General features: G+C 36.5%; 1 protein-coding gene across 1 annotated transcript in view; it reads left to right on the forward strand.

Moving 5' to 3' along the window:
- Positions 1-463: 463 nt before the first annotated feature.
- The window catches only part of PTPRB (protein tyrosine phosphatase receptor type B), a 238,357-nt gene continuing 218,058 nt past the window's right edge, over positions 464-20,762 (forward strand). The window contains exon 1 of the mRNA XM_053716786.1: positions 464-592. Coding sequence (XP_053572761.1) covers positions 535-592 — 58 coding nt within the window. The 5' untranslated portion in view covers positions 464-534. The remainder of the gene's footprint in view (positions 593-20,762) is intronic.

Here is a 20,762-nt window from a genome sequence, read left to right on the forward strand (position 1 = left end):
TGTCAAACAACTTTATTTAGATAAGACTTACAAAATGAAAACATTTTCACAATAAAGCTTGATAATGGAATGCATTTAGTGGTATAGTGGCACATTTACAATCAAATCAAATAAAAAAAAAACTGCCTACACAAAATAAAGAAATAACATTGGTTTTAGTAGTAATTGAGTATTGACAGACACGTTTTTACTTTTTTTTTTTTTTACAATTATTTTTTACCTTTTTTATTTATCATACATTTTCCCACACTAATGTTGCTGTTCCGTTTTCTTCTGCTCACTACATTACACGAACTCCTTTCAACCCAGCCTGGAACAGACAGGCAAACAAACATACACAACACAGCATATATTATCAAATCAAAAGTTGAAGACTCGTGCAATCTGGACTGAAGTCCCCAAAACAATTGAATAGAAGGAAGTGCTCGTCACTGACTTTTTTTCCCCTTCGTGAAGGCTCATTTCCTTCCTAGCTTTAGCTTCACTTATCTGGGCTGCTGGAACGAAGTATGGAGAGATTCTGCTAGTGAGACTATGGATGTCTTTGTGGCTGCACTAATGGTGGCCATCTGGCTGCCATTGGCGAGCTCAGGTAAGAGGATGCCGGTGAAGTGTGGAACGGGGGAGGGCGCGGATAACTGCACTGGGGCACTACTTTGCTTACGGGGAGGAGCTGGTCCAGGGTTAGCAGTTTGAAGCTAAGTGATCCATACGTCTGTGCTATGTATATATTATAAGTATTAACTACTTCTTCTGACACTTCTTGTAGCCAGTTGCTGAATTTGCTATTCAATCTATAGTTTGCTACCTTTTCTCAGACGCTGTCTGCATATGAAACACCCTAGTACAAATCCTTATAATTATTTATGGCATCCTGTCAGTTTGAAGCCCTGGTTCACTATCCGTATTGGGAATGATTTGGGAGACGTAATGGGAATGATTTGGGAGACGGTCTAGGCATATTGAACCTAAAGCAGGCTGTTGTATCATAAGAATATCTAGAGTGAATTATTTACTGGCGATATCTTCATTATTTGCTAATCTAATAATTCTCAGTGGTTTTAGTTGTCATTTTTATTTTCTCACATGGTTTCAGTCACAGGCCTTTTTATCTATTGGGTCCAACACATTGTTTGGCACTATCATTGGTATGCCTAGGGCCACCATTATGATGGGGACACTTTTATTAGGTGAAAATGTCACAAGCCTGGCTAGTTTAAAGGTTCTCAATAATTTAAGTTAAATATCACTGACCTGTATATTTTAAAAAACAACAACAAACATCTGGAGATGTTACACTAATTCCATGCTGTTATCATAACCTTTTCCTCACTTAGTTTGAGGTTCATTTTATGGCATGCCCATTTCTGAGAGGACCTACTGATTTTGGCATTGTCACAAACCTGTCTATTTTCATTTCTGAGAGGTTCTACATTTTTCATAACTACATCACATCCATTACTTGTTTCATACTTGTTTTAAAAACTGTAACCAATGGCAGTATACATTTGTGTCCTGTGAATTTACAATAACACAGTTTATATTAATCAATTAGTTATTTGTGTTTTAGTACTGACAAAACATATATATATATATATATAGTCAAGACATAAATAGTAGTATTACAGAATGATACATTCAACACAATATTAGACAAATGTATAACAGTGTTCTATGTACTAATATGACCAATAAAATTAGAACCGCTTTTTCTAAATTAAAAAAAAACTCCCACTGAAATTTAGGAGCCGCTCTTTGACCCTACCTTACTAAGTTATTGTTATCTAAGGGAGTCTAGTAATGGTAAAGGCCACTTTTGGATCATAAAGTTATATACAGGTATAAGATAGAATGTTTCTCAGAGACCTAGGTTTTAGCTGTATATGCTGCTAATTAGGGGGTTAAAATCCTGACCAATAAGGGTATAATTTCTGAGTGCACAGTAAGACCTCAACTGCCTCTTTTGAGATACTTTGTAGTAGATTATAGACGACAATTCAACCTCCTGGTGGAAATAGTAACTGTATTATATTACATTCTGATCTCCCCTTGAACTATTTTGCTTATCAGGATATATGACAATATACCATGTGCTATTAGAAGTAGCAAACTTTGCATCCAGGCCTGAACGTATACAGTTTCCAAACAATAAAAAAATGGTTTCAGCCTCTATATGATTAAAATGGACCTTTTATTTATAACACTAAATTGGGGTCCAAAGAAAAAAAACAATGTTTCAAGAACACTGTTGGCCCTTAGTCATGTATGACTAAGGCATATTTAATGGCCAATAGTTGAAACATTGTCTTTTGTCCTTGGACCATGGGACGTAACTATAGGGGTTTCAGAGGTTTAAATTAAGTCTAGCCCAATTCCTCTACAGAGCCGATCTGGGCCCTGCAGTCAGTAGTGGCATCAGTCCACCTGCATCATGTCTGGCCCCTCTGTGTGCCCAACTGCAAACCAGACTCCCATTTAAAGGAAAGTGTATGGATTTGCAATATACTTTTATTATTTATTTTGTCCCTTTTTTCTTTAATTCAGTTTTGAAATTGTGAGCTTTTCATTTCCTGTTAGAAACAGAACACTTATATTGCACACAGTCATTGGCTGCACATTCTAATGACCTTTTTATAATTGTCCCTAAATGGCCACAGCAGAGAAGGTAACATAAGTTACAACATGGCAGCCCCATTGTTTTATAGACACTAAAACTTTACACTTATTTTGTCAATATTTAAACAACTAATGAAACTTTAAAAAATACATTTACATGTTATTCTCAAACTAATCTTTTCTTTGAATGCATCATTCTATCTAGCATTTATTTAGTATTTAATGTCCCTTTAAATGTAAAGAGCAAAAATACAGTGGTACATAACTTGATCAATGGTTCAACATGTCACTTGTTGAAGAAAACAGGTTTATTAAGTATTATTCATTTATTTTTTTCTTACAAATTTAAAATGTATTTCTCAAAATCAGAAAATATAGACACTAGTATTTTTATATGGGACCTTATAAAAGTCAACATAAGCTCCTGACCCCAACTACTATACTACAGCTATCAATACCTAGCCATACTTTTCCTCCCCCCACAATGAAGTTAAACTTTGACCATTCAGAAGATTGGTTAAACTTAGTTGTGAAAGTGAGTTGTCCAACCTCATTTCGGATTGGTTAATGATATTAACCAACAGCATGTCTTAGAATCTGTATTTATAACAAGGATTTTAAAGGAACATAAAAGTGCAAAACAAAAAGTTCTATGTGTTAAAGCATGTTATTATGGAACTATTGCTTGCATCTGACTAGGCTCCAGAGCAGCAGTGCACTACTGGGACATAACTCAACAGATCTGGGGAACCAATGGCAAGAGGGGTATGTACATAGTTACCAAATCCCAGGTAGCTTCATATAGAGCATTGCTGCTGTACAAATCATTTTGCAGGGGTTAAAGGGACATTAAACCAGAATGGCTTGCTGCATTCAGTTTCTCAGGTTTAAGTAAGTTTCTCTGTATAGAGTTTGAGCACTAACAATATTTTAAATTGTTTGCTGCATAAGGATGACAAAGTTTTAAACCATTTAAATATTTAATTTAAAGGGAAATGAAACCCAAAATTTTTCTTTCGTGATTCAGATAGAACATAACATTTAAAAAAAAGTTTCCAATTTGTTTCTATTATAAAATATGCTTTGTTCTCATATTATTCCTTGTTGAAGAGATATTTAGATAGATAGCGCTCACATCTAAAGCACTTCAAGACAGGAAATAGTGCTGATCTAGTGCTCTTGCTAATGTATAACATTTTTGCAAAACTGCTGCCATATAGTACTGCGGACACGTGCACACTCCTGAACTTACCTTTATGCTTTTGAGCAAAGGATAACAAAAACACAAAGAAAACTTGATTAAATAAATTGGAATGTTGTTTAAAATTGTATGTTCTATCTGAATCATGAAAGAAAAAAATTTGTTTTGTTTTTTTGTCCCTTTAAGCTTACTTTTTAAGTAAATCCTGTTTTTTGGTTTTGTTTTTTTCTGTTTAATTTTTTTCTCCTAGCTTCTTCTTGTGTAAGTAAATAAGAGGAGGGGATATTTTCACCTGTTAGGGTCCAACAAATACTATAAATTTAACACATTAACTTGTAGCGCTTGCTTATTTGAGGTTGCTGCATTCAGTTTCTCTGTTTTAAGTATAGAGTTTGAGCTCTAAGAGAGTTAGAGTAACCAAAGGTGCATATACATCTTGTATATTTATATTTTAAGTTAAACCTTTTAAGTAAGAGCATGTGAAATTCTCATTCAGTGTACAGCTAGCAATATGGTTGCATCAATTTTGCAACATATATATATATATATATATGTAGCTGGGTCACAGTTGGAAGGGGAAGCAGTAGTAAGCAGAAGAGACAGGCCAGTTTTCAGTTGGTACACTCGAACAAATCTACCAGACTAAGTGAAGATGTTGGGGGATATCGGTCCAGGGGTGGCAACTAGCAATGTCAGAGGGGGCTGTTCTGCCTAATGTAGTGAACAGTCCTTCAGTAATGCCAAAGGAGCATACAACTCTGGGCCCATGACAGATGTTGGTTGTAATTTGTCATCTAGATCCCTTAAATATTGTGGAGTGTATTGATACATTGTTAGAGGGATCTGTGTCTGATCCCGCAGTCATGGTGCATATTGGCACTAATGACAGAGTCAGCGGGAAATGGAGTGTCCTAAAAAATTACTTCAGGGAGTTAGGTAGCAAGTTTAAAGCAAGGACCTCCAATGTAGTATTTTCTGAGATATTTCCAGTGCCATGTACTAACCCTGTAAGGCAGAAGGAGATACTGGCATGTAACTCCTGGTGAAAAACATGGTGTAAAAAAACAAAATTTATGTTTATCTGATACATTAATTTATTTCAAAGTGGTGAGAGTTCACAAGTTCATTACTCCTGGGATTCAACTCCTGGCCACTAGGAGGAGGCAAAGACAAATCGCAGAAGGCGTCTCATAGTGTAAACTGTCTCTATTAGCAAAAAGCAAGTAAACAGAAATAGAGTCACATTTATAGAAGCTCTGCACGTGCAGAACAAGCAGACTGGATCCTCAGAGTCGTCCGGTAGACTCGCCTCCCGCTACAATATCAGGTGCGGCATCCTCAGGCACTCCTATGCAACATGAGACAGTTGATACTCCAATCTGAAACAGACCCGCTCCACCACTCACAGTAGCAAAAGAGGAATATAGACACGAGCAGTGTCTAATAAAATGTATTAAAACAATGCAATGTTATAAGCAATGTATTTCTCAGCGTAATCGTTCCATCAGACATTTGCACTGGTTTTCAAACCTGTCCTCAGGCCTCCCTAACAGGCCACATTGTAAGGATATCTTAACTGGAGCACAGGTGAAATAATCAGCTGATTAGTAAACATTGTTATTTTACCTGCTCTCATCCAAAGTAATCCTGAAAACCTGGCCTGTTAAGGAGGAACTTACAATCTTCTGACCAAAGTTGTCCAAGAAAATTCCTTTGGCAAAAAATCTAATTTAGTTTTTAAAACAGACTAATCCTGACAGAAAACTTGATAGATAGTTCATACACTCTTTTCGCAGAAGAAATAGCTAAGAAAAACAAAACTTTTTATGAAAGAAGCTTAATGCCAAGGGAATGGATAGGCTCAAATGGTGAAGATTGCAACACTCTTAAAACCAAGTTCAAGTTCCAAAGAGGAGAAATCAGCTTTATAACAGGTTGTAATTTGCTTAAAGCTTGAACAAAACTCTGTACATCAGGAAGTTTAGCGATTTTTTTATGGAATAAAACAGAAAGAGCCAAGAATAAACCCTCTTGCAAAAACTGTAGACTTCTAGGAATTCTAAAAGAATTGTGTTTTTCACACCAAGGCCCCGATTCTAAAAAGATCTCTGGGCTGGTGAAATTCATTAAGAATTTCACCAGTCCTATGTCAGTGGTGGAAATATGTAAAGGTTTTTTACCCTTAAAACAGGGTGTTTCGCTAAGGGGCGCATACTTGATTTCATATGGGAAGTAGATGCATACATTTCTAAAGTACACAATAAAATTCATAATTTAAAAATCTTACAAAACAAATAATTGAACCATTTACACAAAAATACGCAGGGAACAAAATTGTTTACCAAAAATTGTATTTTATTAAAATCGTAAAATCTACAGGAATAAATTGTATTAACTATGTACAGCATAAATCGTAATTTAAGTACACTGGATGTGCAAGAAAACACAAGAAATTTGTACTTAAAAGTACAAAATACAAATTGTTGATTTTTTGGTAAAATGGGCTGAATCTACTGTTGTCACTGTTTTTCTCACCAGTTAAAAGTGGCAACTTTTCACCAAAATACTCAAAACACTAATTATTCTGAAAAGAAAACCTATGCATACGGAAATTACAGCAAATTGAATGTACAGTGCACCGAAAACAGCCTAATTTTATTTGTCTTAAGTGTAATATTCAAGTTTTAAAACACGCCAGTTTTCCCCTCTGTACTTCTTCCTCCATTGTAAACTTTTACCTAGCAGAAAACTCTCATTATTTTGTTTGCGAGGCATCTCGCCACTCGGACAGCCTCTTTTTTTTTTTATAGAATTCCATGAGGGCTCCCCTGCGAGTTGTGGCACTAGAGAGAAAAATCTTCTAGATCTTATGATAAATCTTTCTTGATAAATCTTTCTTAATTAAAGTATTTATCATAGAATATAAAAAACCTTGCTCTCTCAAAATTATGTGTTCAATCTCCAAGCAGTCAAGTAGAGAGGCTCCAGATCTTGATGACAAAATGGACCTTGAGATAGAAGATTGTGATGAAGAGGCCACAGAGGAGAATTGGACATTTGAACTAAGTCTGCAAACCAAGTTCTGCAAGGCCAAGCTGGTGGTACAAAAATTACTGATGATAGGTCCTGCTTTATTCGAGCTTTCACCTTTGGAATAAGAACAGTAAGAGGAAATATATATGCTAGACAAAAACCAAGGAACTGCTTGAGCATCTACAAGCTCCGCTTGAGGATCTCTGGACTTCGCAAAATATCTTGGAAGCTTATTGTTTAATTGAGAGGCTATCAGGTCTATCTCTGGAAGACCCCATCTCTGGACTATATGATTGAAGACATCTGGATGAAGAGACTATTCCCCTGGATGATGAGATTGGCGTCTGAGATAAACTTATTCCCAGTTTTTCACTCTGCAATGTGAATAGCAGAGATGATGCAGCAATAGTTCTCTGCCCACCGAAGTATTTGAGATACTTCTTTCATCGCTAAGGGACTGTGAGTCCCCCCCCCCAATGATTGATATATGCCACAGTTGTGACATTGTCCAATTGAAATCAAAGATGAGACTCCTTTGAAGAGGCCAGCTTTGGAGAGCCATGAAGATCACACAAAGCTCCAGTACATTTATAGGTAACCTTGCCTCCTGAGGAAACTAAACTCCCTGCGCTCTTCTGGATCCCCACACTGTGCCCCAACCTGAAAGTTTTTAATCTTCTCTGATCTGTTAGGGAAAGAGTCATTAAAACTGAATTGATAATCACTACTAGAAAAGACACTCAGGTCTGAGAAGGTATAGAACTCATTTGAACATTTATTCTACAGCCATGCTGTTGAAGAAATGACAGCAGCTTGTTGGTATGAGAAATTACATAAGGTAAAGATGGAGCCTGAACCAAGATATTGTCCAGGTACGGAGCTACTGATATACCCTGAGCCATGATGACTGATAACAGGGTACCCAGAACATTTGTTAAAATTCTGGGAGCAGTAGCCAGATCAAAAGGGATAGCAACAAACTGAAAATGTGTGTCCAGATAAGCAAACTAAAAATGATCTTTGTGAATTGAAATATGAAGGTAGGCATCTTTCAAGTCTATTGTAGAGATAAATTCTCCTAATTAAACAAGGGGAAGAATAGTTCTGATTGTTTTCATTTTGATGATTGGGACTCAGAGAAACTTGTTCAAGGACTTTAGATCCAGAATAAGCCTAAAAGTAGAAAAAATTAAATTACTGAAAACACATTAAAATGTAATAAAAAACATAATAATAAATAAAGAGGGCTGCCATTAGACTCCCACATGCTCCAAGTGTCCTCATATAACTCCTTGTATGTCATTTGTCATAGCAGTATATTGTAACTGTCTAAACCATGTCCCTTTGGCTGTGATGTACAAGAACTAAATGTACCTACTACTAGCCAGTGGTCTGAAAAAGTGCACATAGTAAACTTAGTCCTTACCTGCACTACACCCATTCTACTGGCTTACCTTTGCAGCATCACAGTGTCCAGTAGAAAAGCCCATCCAGTGCTCTATACGTCCCAGCAGTGGATCACTGTAAGAAGTATCTTTAAGAGCCACCAGGAGAAGGCTCAGGGACTGATCCCTGTGACACCTGTGACAGACATGTGACTAACTCCATCACTGGGAGTAATTGTGTCACTGCCCTATACTCCATTATCAATTCTGTCTTTATGTGGTAGCTCTGTGAGGGGAAAAATGGGCCTCAAATCAGGCTGAGGACCCCTCTCTATAAAGAATCTGGAGCACCTCAATTCTTCACCCACCTCCTGTGAGGCAAAGATTAAACTGGCTAACCAGTGAGGTGATTGGGATGGATGGAATACTCTTGGAGTTTTGGTAAATCTTGGCCTCCTTCTAGTGGCCAGGAGTTGAATCCCATGAGTTATAGATTTGTGGTCTCTCATTACCTTACAAAATAAATGAGGGGTTTTACTTTTAGAGCACTGGGCTGACTTTTGACTTGGGTACAACTAGTAAGGATGGATTGCACCTGAATGATATGGGTGCTGGTGTGTTGGAGGAGAGGATAGTAGCATGTTTAGATAATCTTTTAAACTAGGGAACTGGGAGGGTCAGTCCAAACAGAACAGACAGATCAGTCTGTGAATATGACATACCTAGAATATCTCTAAGATGACAGAAGGGTACACTTAGGAAATGTCACATTGCAAAGTAATAATAAAAGAGCACCAAATAGCAGCAGAAAGAACATAGAATTAAATGCATGACAGCAAATGCAAGAAACAAGATAGGTAAAATGGAGGAACTGGAACTCTTACTGTAGCTGCAGAAGAGGATTATGATATTATCAGTATAACTGAAACATGGCGGGATGATTCATACAACTGGGCAGTTAATTTAGAAGGTTATACTTTATTTAGGAAGGACAGGAGTAATACAATGGGAGGATGAATTTGCATGTATATTAAACCTGACCTTAAACCTACAATAAGGGAAGATATTTATGATGATTCAAGTGATAATGTAGAGACACTGTGAGTTTAAATAAAGAGTGGGGGGAAATCCTAAATAAATATTACAAGGAATATGCTGCAAGCCCACCAACATTAGTGACATGGAGGAAACCCAACTGCTGATGCAAATAGGAAAGGCTGCTAATTATACCAGTGCTGTAATTATGGGAGATGTTAACTACACCTAAATAAACTTGGCAAATGAAACTAGCAAAACAGCTAAGGGCGATAGACCTTTAAATGCTCTCAAAGATAACTTCATGTCATAATTAATGGGACAGTAAAGTTAAAATTAAACTTTCATGGGGGGCGGAGCTAGCCTAGGATCTGAATGGTCGCACTATAATACAGCTCTGCTGTAACAGTTTATAATTTAACCCTCTAGGCCGTTCAGACCAGCTTTAATCCACACTTCAGTTACCCCTGAGCTTAAAGAGAAGACCAGGAATCATTGAGACACTGGGTAGCAGCCACATGAAAGAACGGACAGCTATTTCATGGGCAGACTGATACACAGGACATCTGGGAGCAGCCATTTTCCTTGCCACGTGGGAGGCCTATGCTGCAGATAATGACCAAGAGACTGTCTTTTCCATATAGATTTGGATTCGACATACTAGACCCCAGACTCCCACCTGATCCCCACCTTTGAGGAGTACGCTAGATCTGGTAACCAGCTAAGAAAATGGCACACCAAATGGTAAGAGCACTTGCAGCTCTGGAGCGGCGTATGGACGCCCAGTTTCATTCACTCATCCAGTGCCTTGCTCACAACTGGGAAGACCCACCTGACATCACGGAAGAAACCCAGGACACAGATGCTTGCCCACCAGAGGACGAAAGTGCCCCGCAACATCTCAGCCTCCACAGCTTGGAAGCGGGCGAGAGCAACGGCGCTCTATCTACTCCACTCCAGCAGGCTAACAAGATAGTCCCCCAGATTACAGCGCTCCCGGAGAGCAGCCCGGACAGTTCTTTCCAGAGCGCAGCTACTTACTGGATTCTCACACCGAGGCGACCAGTCGAAGCAGAGCTGGAGAGAGTCAGACTCTCCTTTCTGAAACGGACATACTCCTGCACCCCTCAAACTTCAAGCCTGGGTGAGAGTATGCCGGCTCCTCTTATAAACACACCAGCAGCAGACAGATTGGGGATTGGATAGACTCAGACTAGCGGTACACTTGCCATCTCCCCTGGCTTACCGTCGGACAATAGGATGGGCATCTATTAGCAGCTCACAATGGCAAAGATCTTTTACCTAGAAAACAAAGACATACACTTTTGTAATGTACCTCGCCTAAGTTCGCACTCAAATGGACATACTTGTTATTGCTATCCTGCAGCCCCACAAATATATATTTTGTGTAAAGTAGTTAACGTACAGTATATACCTTTGCACATTGTCTCACAGCATATTTGTCTACTCCTGTAATATAAGTATTTGCTGCGATGAAATAGTGCTTATTGAGGTAAAACATATCTGATATAATAACGTGAACCATTGGAGCTATAACTGATAGAGTATATTGTCTGTTAGCTATATTAAGCCAGTGTAAGTGTGGTAAAAGAATAGGGAGCTCCACCATATATTTTTATTTTATCATTTTTGTAGATTAGGGATAATACCCCCATACTGCTAGTTTCTATAAGTATGTTTCCAGATGCCCACTCCCTTTTCAGATATTGCACCCATTACTTATAAGAGAGATCAACAGCATGATAACTGCAAGTTTGAAATCTTATCTGTTGCTCTCTGTTTACATATGCTCCTCTAGAAATCCGCCCTGCCCTCACACTTTCTCCTTTAGATATAGATCAGCCTACTGGTTTATGTAGTGCAGTCTTACCTCCTCTCTATGAGGCTAGCTTTCTCACAAGACACCAGTGTACATAGCAATAACCCACCATCATAGGGTATTTGTATGTTATATACTCCAGCTCCAGCCGCAGGTATAGTTCAGTTATCACTATAAATGAATGAGATTAGCAACTGAATCCAGAAAACCCAAGAGCCATGGGTATATCACCCCATATGATACTGGTTATTATACCAGGAGTAGTTATTATACCAGTCTTATTATAGATGAATATGTCCTGGCTTGCTACAATATACCCCAGTCCTAGCTCTAAGTACTACACAGTTTTGGCCCACAGAGCCAATACTGTGAGGATACACTTGAATTAGCTAACTATTAACAATGTCACACCTCTAGCTCTTAATACCCTTTTCTTTAATACCCCACTTAACTATGTTCCACCAACTTATTACCTTTCTCTTATCTTCCCACTCTTAGATAGAACACATTTGCAACAGGGGCCCAATTCCCTCCCCCCCCCCACACTCTCTCTTTTTCTTTCCTTTCCTTCTTCTTTTCTAAAAACAGCTTTTACCTGTTGATTTTCCCCACTTTTCTATCCCCACACTTGGTCCAAAAGTGACCACTTCAAATGCCAAGTTCCTCCCTAATTGCACATAAGCTACGTAAGGTTCAAGAGTAACCTTCCTTATCAACGGTGGACCCCATTATAGAATTAACCATAAAATCAAAAAGGAGGTTCAAAATGATTCCCCACACAGACCCACTGTAATACTGTTGTGATATCTTAAATGTATCTATTGGTTGTATCATATGTTATGTATACTTAGCGGTATTATATATTGGTTGTACTATTCTTATAACCTCAATAAAAAAATTATAAAAAAAATAAAAAAATTAAACTTTCATGATTCGAATAAAGCATGCAATTTTAACCACTTTTTAATTTACTTTTGTTATCAAATTTGCTTCATTCTCTTGGTATCTTTTATTGAAGAGTAAAACTAGGTAGGCTCATAAGAGCTCAGGAGTGTGCACGTGTCTTTAGTACTCTATGGCAGCAGTGTTTTGCAACATTATTTGTAGTTTTGTTATACAATGTTGCAAAACACTGCTGTCATAGAGTACTAAATACATGTCCACTCCTGAGCTCTTATGAGGTTACATAGTTTTACACTTCAATTAAAGATACCAAGAGAACAAAGTAAATTTGATAAGAGAAGTAAATTGGAAAGTTGTTAAAAATTGCATGCTTTATTCAAATCATGAAAATTTAATTTTAACTTTACTAAATAAAAGAGTCAACTAGAAATAAAGCTATGTTGGATTTAGTGCTATCAAACAATACAGAAATAATATCAAAGATAGAAGTAAAAAAAAATTTGGGTAACAGTGATCATAACATGGTCACGTTTGAAATCACTTTTCAACCAAGACTTTGCAATTTATCAAGCAATCGTTTAATAGCATAAATTGGGACAAAGTATTATCAAATAAAAACACAGAGGATAAATGGATAACATTTAAAACTTTGTTAAATAAATATACACATCAACACATACCACATGGTTGTAAAAGTAAAAGAAATAAATCCAAGCCAATGTGGCTAAATAAAAATGTGTTAAGAGAAATTGGGAGGAAACTTAGGACTTTTAAATTATTCAAAGAAAATAGTACAGACTAAACATTCTAAATATATAAGGAATGTAACAAAGCATGCAGCAATGCAACCAAATTAGCCAAAATTGAAATGAAAGATTAATTGCAAATGATTCTAAAATGTTTTTTTAAGTATATAAAAGGCAAAAAACTAAGAAGGAAACTATACATACATTAAATTGTGAGAAGGGTAGCATGATTAACAGTCAAAGGCAGAATGCTGAGGTAATAAACCAGTTCTTTTCTTCAGTATGCACAAGAGTGGAACCAATGGGAGATACATTGAAACAAACTAGAACATACAAGCCAATACAAATAACTGGGTTATCTCTAGATTATATCAGAAAAAAATGGATATTATTAAAGTGAAGGTAATGTTAATACCCCTAGAATTCATAAATGCTTACAATATATTAAGTTTACTATGATCGCAATTTTTTTTTTATCATTTTTTGGAAAAAATTAGAGTTTTATTCATTATGTTTGTTCTTACCGTTACAGGGCAAACGCCTCCCATCCTTTACTTCCCATATTGCTGTTATGTGACGTATAGAGCGGTCCCACCCGCTCTATACGTATCTCTAATGTGTGATCACAAAGATACTGTCTAATGCGCATGCGCGAATCGGTGGTTTCTCAGTCTACCGCGCATGCGCGTCACAGCGATACCGGTGTCTCCAATGCGCTAGAAACATAGTACTCAATGAATAACAATAATGTGTTCATTGAGTACTATGTTTTTTGTGAACAAGAACAGCTTTTTAGTAGTTTGAACCGTCCGTGACATCAGATGCTGTTTCTTGGCTAAGCTAACGGGAGCGCGCTCCAGATACCATTTTCATCATTGAAAATTGTTGAGCATGCGCAGGGTAAGATATGGACGGGTGACGTAGTTCAACGGCCGTCTAACGGCCAGGATTTCAATAGGTTATTTAAAAAAACGTAACCTAGGGAGAAAAAATAAATAAAAAATACGGGCTGATTTAGGTGATGAAAATTGAATATATGGATTACGGCTATAACTTTGTTTAGAGGGAAATTTATAAAAAAACGATGACTGAAACTTATATTGTTTTTTGGAGAACAATATTACTGTGGATAGCAAACATAGTAAGTTTACCTTCACTTTAAGTTAAATAAAACTCCAGGTCCAGATGGAATACACCAAAATATTTTAAGGGAACTTAATACTGTTAAAGCTAAACATCTACTCTTAATTTCTCAAGACTCGTTATCCTCAGGCATAATATGCCAGGACTGGTGTAAAGCTGATGTGGTGTCACTTTTTTCAAGGGAAGTAGGGCTGATCCAGGAAGCTATAGTCCAGTAAGCCTGACATCAGTAGTGTGGAAGATACTTGAAGCGATTATTAAGAATAATATTCATAAGTATATTCGTGTAAACAAGATTATGACATCAGCATGGTTTTATGAGAAATAGATTGTGTCAAACTAATCTAATTACATTCTATGAGGAGGAGAGTAAAAATATAGAAAAAGGGGAATCAGTTGATGTGATATACTTGGATTTTGCAAAGACTTTTGATACAGTGCCATATGAGAGATTATTGTACAAAATTAAGAGACTGGGAGTAGCTGAAAGTGTTAGCCCATGGATAAATAACTAGATGAAAGACGGAGAGCAACAAGAAGTACTAAATGGATAATACTCAGATTGGACAAAGGTAATTAGTGGAGTCCCCCGTTGATCAGTACTGGGCCCTGCTCTTTTTAATATTTTTCTTAATAAATAGTTACATCTCTATTTTTACTAATGATACAAAGTTGTGTAAGGTAATTATGTCATTGCAGGATGAAATTGCTTTGCAAGGGGATTTACAAAAGATTGGAAAAATCGGCTGGTAAATGGAAAATGAGATTTGATACTGGAAAATGTAAAGTTCTACATTTTTTAAGTAAAAATAAGCAGGCAGTCTATTCTTCAAATGTGACTACATATAGCAAAACAGAGGAGGAAAGTGATGTGGATGTACTTATAGATAATAAGTGTAAAATGGGTGCACAATGCAGGGCAGTGGCTTCTAAGGCTATTAAGATAGTAGCATGTATTAAAAGAGGCATTAATTCAAGGGAGGAAAGCATAATTCTGTCACTATATAAATCTCTGGTAAGACCTCACCTTGAGTATGGAGTGCAGTTCTGGAGACCAATCTGAAAAAAAGACATTGCAGACTTAGAAAGAGTTCAGAGAAAGGCCACAAAACTAATAAGGGGAATGTAGAATTTAAACTATAAGGAGAGAGGTTAGCCAAACTGGGTCTGTTTTCTGTAGAAAAAAAGGCACCTGTGAGGTGATATGATTACTTTATATAAATATTTTCATGGTCCATTTACAGAGTTGCTGGAACCTCTGTCTATTCCAAGAAAAACTGTTTGTGACATAGGTCACAATTTAAGGCTTGAGGAAAAGAGATTTATTTGCCAGCAACGTAAACATTTTTTGACTGTAACAGCAACTGTGGAACTAATTGCCTAATGAGGTAGTGAATGCCAATACCTTAGATAAATATAAAAATAAATTTTTTTGCATTTTTGCTATCACTCCATTTAATCAGAAATAGAGCCTTTTTTTTAATTATCTGTCAAATATATATATATATATATATATATATATATATATATATATATATATATATATATATATATATTTTTTTTTTTTAAGTAGACAAATCAAGGTATTGATCTAGGAAAATTTTACTATATTTTATGCTACCATTTCACCGCCAAATGCGATCATAAAAAAAAATGAATTAACTTTTTCACAAACTTTGGGTTTCTCACTAAAATGATTTATATACCGCTTGTGCAATCATGACACAAATAATTGTAAAAGCTTCTCTGGGATACCCTTTGTTCATAAATAGCAGACATGCATGGCTTTGCCGTTAGTTTTTGGTAATTAGAATGCCGCTAAGTGAAGCTGCACACCAGACATTTATTATTTCCATCAGTAAAGGGGTTAATTAGGTAACTTGTAAAGTTAAAGGGACAGTCTACACCAGATTTTTTATTGTTAAAAAAGATATATAATCCCTTTATTACCCATTCCCCAGTTTTGCATAACCAACACAGTTATATTAATACACTTTTTACCTCTGTTATTACCTTGTATCTAAGCTGCTGCAGACTGCCCCCATATTTCAGTTCTTTTGACAGATTTGCATTTTAGCCCGTCCGTGCTGACTCCTAGGTAACTCCAAGTACGTGATCACAATGTTATCTATATGACTCACATGAACTAACGCCCTCTAGTTGTGAAAACATTTTAAAATGCATTCAGATAAGAGGCAGCCTTCAAGGGATAATAAATTAGCATATGAGCCTACCTAGGTTTAGCTTTCAACTAATTGACCAAGAGAACGAATACCAAGAGAACAAAGCTAAATTGATGATAAAAATAAATTGGAAAGTTGTTTAAAATGACATGCCCTATCTGAATCATGAAAGTTTATTTTTGATTACACTGTTCCTTTAATTTTAACTGTAGTGTAGCAACTGTCACTTGACAACTGCTGGAGCTTTTTCCTGCATGACGCATATATACATCATGTTGGGTCAAAGGGTTTAACGCATAGTTAAATAACAACAACAGTGCAATAATAAAATGCTTTAAAACAGAGCATTTTTTTATTTGCACTTTTATGCCCCTTTAATAAATGCATCCTAAGGGAACGCCCCCTCACAAACAGCAACAAAGGCTGAGCTGTCACATTCTTGATTTTGACCCTTTAGAGAGAGAATGCATGAAGATCTGCACAATATACGGTATATTATAAAAGGTGTTGTTAGAAAAGGCTGTCTTCTGAACTGTAATCAGCCCCAGAAGGGTTTCACAAAGCAAGAAGATGTATTAATACTGAAGATAGCCTTAAAGGGACAGTATACACCAATTTTCATATAACTGCATGCAATATACACTACTATAAAGAAGAATATGCACAGATACTGATCTAAAAATCCAGTACAAAACCTTTTAAAAACTTACTTAGAAGCTCCAAGTTTAGCTCTGCTAATTTGGATAGCAGGAACACCGAGGGAAAGTGTTTGATAGCTGACACTCGCCCCCTCCCCATGCATATGAAAAGACAGATTATACAAACAGAAGCCAGCAGTAGACTGGAAAAGCGCGTCTACTTCTGACACTGAGGGGCTTGGTTAGGAGTCTGAAAATCTGCACAATGTTATTAAAAAAATAAGCAAAATGATACATTGTTACAAAAACACTCCCAGGTGGGCTATATAAATAGATCATCTACAACAAATGTATGCAAAGAAAAAATTGGTGTATAATGGCCCTTTAATGTTTCAAGAGATCATATTCTGAAGTTAATTATGAGTTAGGATTTATTCCGAACATCCTAAATAAATAAAAGTATGAATAAATACATTTTCTCACTGATAATCATGTTTGACCAGATAATAATTTGATACAGAAATGGTACTTCCACAGTTTAAGAATGATGCACAATACCATCAAGGAATGGTGAATTACCTTGTAAAGTTCTGAATAGTTAGAAAAAAAATGATTTAATGAGAAAATTCACAGAAAAATATGCTATGCCTACTAATGGTCAGAAGATCAAAGGGAAGCAAAATACATATTACATAAAACTCTGGGAACAAGTCAGTTTAAAAATCAAGGTTCTGGTTCCTTGTAGCTTAAGCATGTATACCCCTATAAAAAAGGAACATGGGCTAATTTTTGGATGTTAAAGGTTTTATGTTTATGTGTACATGGGTTTAGCCCTTCATGGAAAATACATATATCATAAAGCACTGATAAATGCACAACTGAAAAGTTATTGTCTGCTACTGAGGCTCCAGTGGTATGACGTTTAGATATTTAGATATTTAGATATTAAACCTGCTAAGTAGTAGCAGATTACTTTTCACTTTCCTGATTACTGTGCAAAACACAGTTATGTATGGTCACTGTATGTGTTACAAACAATAGAAAACAAAAATAGCACCAGTCCTTTTATTAATCGCTGGCACAGAAAAGTAACATAGTAACATAGTAGATGAGGTTGAAAAAAAGACCGAAGTCCATCGAGTTCAACATATACAAATCTAAAATATATGCAAAAAAGCTCCAGTTAAGCTTAAATAATCCCACTAAAAGGTGACCCATTTAATACTAGCAATCATATCCATGAATTTTGTTTATAGACAGAAATGTATCCAAATAATTTTTAAATGTATCTAGGGTATTGGCATTCACTACCTCCTTTGGTAATGAGTTCCACAATTTTATTGCTCTTACAGTACTTATGTTGCATTAGTAACATAAGTAGAGTCAGTCTTCAATATCATACAAAATGCAATCCAGATACATTTTTTAAATGTCTCATAATTAAAGTCCTGGTTGAGGCTTGAAACATTGTCAGATTTGTTTGTGTGGACACTAGTGTGAATAAACAATAAAGGCCCTGCTTTAAAGGGATAGTCTACTCCAATGTTTAAAAATATAGATAATCCCTTTATTACCCATTCCCCAGTTTTGCACAGTGAACATGGTAATTTTAAAAAACTTTTCACCTCTGTGATTACCTTGTATCTAAGCCTCTTTTGACAGCCCCCTGATCACATTACTTTGTATTATCTATTTGCATGAATTTTAGCCAATTACTCATAAATAACTCCACAGGCATTAGCACAATGTTATCTATACGGCCCACATGAACTAGCAGTCTCCTGTTGTTGAAAGCAAATAAAAAAGCATGTGATAAGAGGCTGTCTGTAGCGCCTTAGAAACAGGCAGAAATTTAGAGGTTTATTAAATGTTGGTGGTGCAAAGCTGGGGAATGGGTAGTAAAGGCAATATCTATCTTTTTAAACAATAACTGGATTTCTTTTTGTAGTGTACATGTACTGTTAAGACACACCCATTCAGTCTTGCAAGGTGTACTGCCATATGATAGACCAGCAGATGTGCTTCTAAGTCATAGAAACTTGTATATAATACTCAAAGTTCATTAAGAGATGGAAAATACCAAATAAAACAGCTGGACGTTAGTTACTTTAGAAAAATGCAAATTAAAGGGATAGGAAAGTCAAAATTAAACTTGCATGATTCCGATAGAGCATGTCATTTTAAGACACTTTTAAATTCACTTCTATTTTCAAATGTGCTTTGTTTTCCTGGTATCCCTTGTTGAAAAAGAAAACGCACATATTCTACACTAGTAGGAGCTGCTGCTAATTAGTGCCTGCACACATTTGTCTTTTGTGATTGGCTGACTAGGTGTGTTCATCTTGCTGCCAGTAGTGCAATGCTGTTCCACCAGCAAAGGATTACAAGAGAAGGAAGACAATTAAATTGTTGTCTTCCTTATCTTGTTTTAATAAAGTAAATTTGAAAGTTGTTTAAAATGGGTTGTTCTATCTAAATCATGAAAGTAAAGTTTGGGGTTTCCTGTCCCTTTAATGCATTAAAACTATAATAAAGTAATGTTGCTATTGTCAAAAATCCAAACCATAATTGTCTACAGTTTGGGAATGGCCTGTAGTTTTAACCAACAAAATATATTATCTATGGATTAACCAGAAGAAACATTATTAAAAGATGAATCAACATGTACAGTGATAATTCAATCAGACCCCTAGTAATAAATACCTTGAACTCTCTACTGAAACCTGATGATCTAAAGCTCTACATTCTGGTGATATCTTAGAAGTCTTGTCAATGCTGCAAGCTCCATCAAAGAATTTTAGATAGGCAAATTTTAGCTTAAGAGCTGATTATCTCACTATGCAGAGTCCTGAATATGAAGGAAAGACACATACATTTAATAAATTGTTTGAAAAAAAACCCCAAGATTTTGCTTGATTTCTCTTCATGCCTGCGAGTTTTGATCATCAGACAAGCCTAAGCCATAGGTAAGCATTGAAAATTCCAACCTAATAATTTAATTAATTAATTAATTAATTTATACAAGACAACCAGTTAAAGGGATAGGAAAGTCAAAATTAAACTTGCATGATTCCGATAGAGCATGTAATTTTAAGACACTTTTAAATTCACTTCTATTTTCAAATGTGCTTTGTTCTCCTGGTATCCCTTGTTGAAAAAGAATACGCACATATTCTACACTAGTGGGAGCTGCTGCTAATTTGTGCATGCACACATTTATCTTTTGTGATTGGCTGACTAGATGTGTTCATCTTGCTGCCAGTAGTGCAATGCTTTTCCACCAGCAAAGGATTACAAGAGAAGGAAGACAATTAAATAATTGTCTTCCTTCTCTTGTTTTAATAAAGTAAATTTGAAAGTTGTTTAAAATGGTTTGTTCTGGGGGGCGGGTCCGAACACCGACCAAGATGGCTGCTTTTAACTTTGGCTGAACTCGGGAGCTGATAGATCCGCTGCCTATCGCTTCTCAAACATATAATCCAAGCCTGAAATTACAATTGTCTTGCAGATTACTATTTGTAGAACGGATTTATGTGTGTTTTTTCACTTTGAAATCCAGCCAAGCAGACCGGAATAGATGAGGAACGCAGCAGAGGCCTAGTAACAGACCTAGCTCCTCATTTACCCTCCCTGAGTCCTGATAAGTCAGGAATAACAGCCGTATGTGCTGTCCCGATCTATTGATACGCTGTGCAGGAGAATATTTTTTGTTCTACTACAAAAGCAACACTTTTCTTTAGTTCAGAGACGAACCATCTATTTTCTCAACAAAGGGTTAACATTTCTCAAGCCGAGAACTACCGCTAGGTATGGGTGCCATAGACATGTGGGAGCGCAATATGACACAACTACTGGAACACCACTGCCAGGCTTTCCAGTCTGAGCTCTATAACCTCCTCACACCTGCAAGACCCACGGAAAAGATTTTACCCGAAGCAACAGGCTGGCCAGGAGATGATTGTGAGGTTGGCATTATGTCGCTTCAGAGAGATTGCAGGCAAAAGAACCCAGTGTCTAAGGAAGCCCCAGAGGGAACATG

Source organism: Bombina bombina, chromosome 6 (assembly GCF_027579735.1).
Source record: "Bombina bombina isolate aBomBom1 chromosome 6, aBomBom1.pri, whole genome shotgun sequence".
Classification (NCBI taxonomy): Eukaryota; Metazoa; Chordata; class Amphibia; order Anura; family Bombinatoridae; genus Bombina; species Bombina bombina.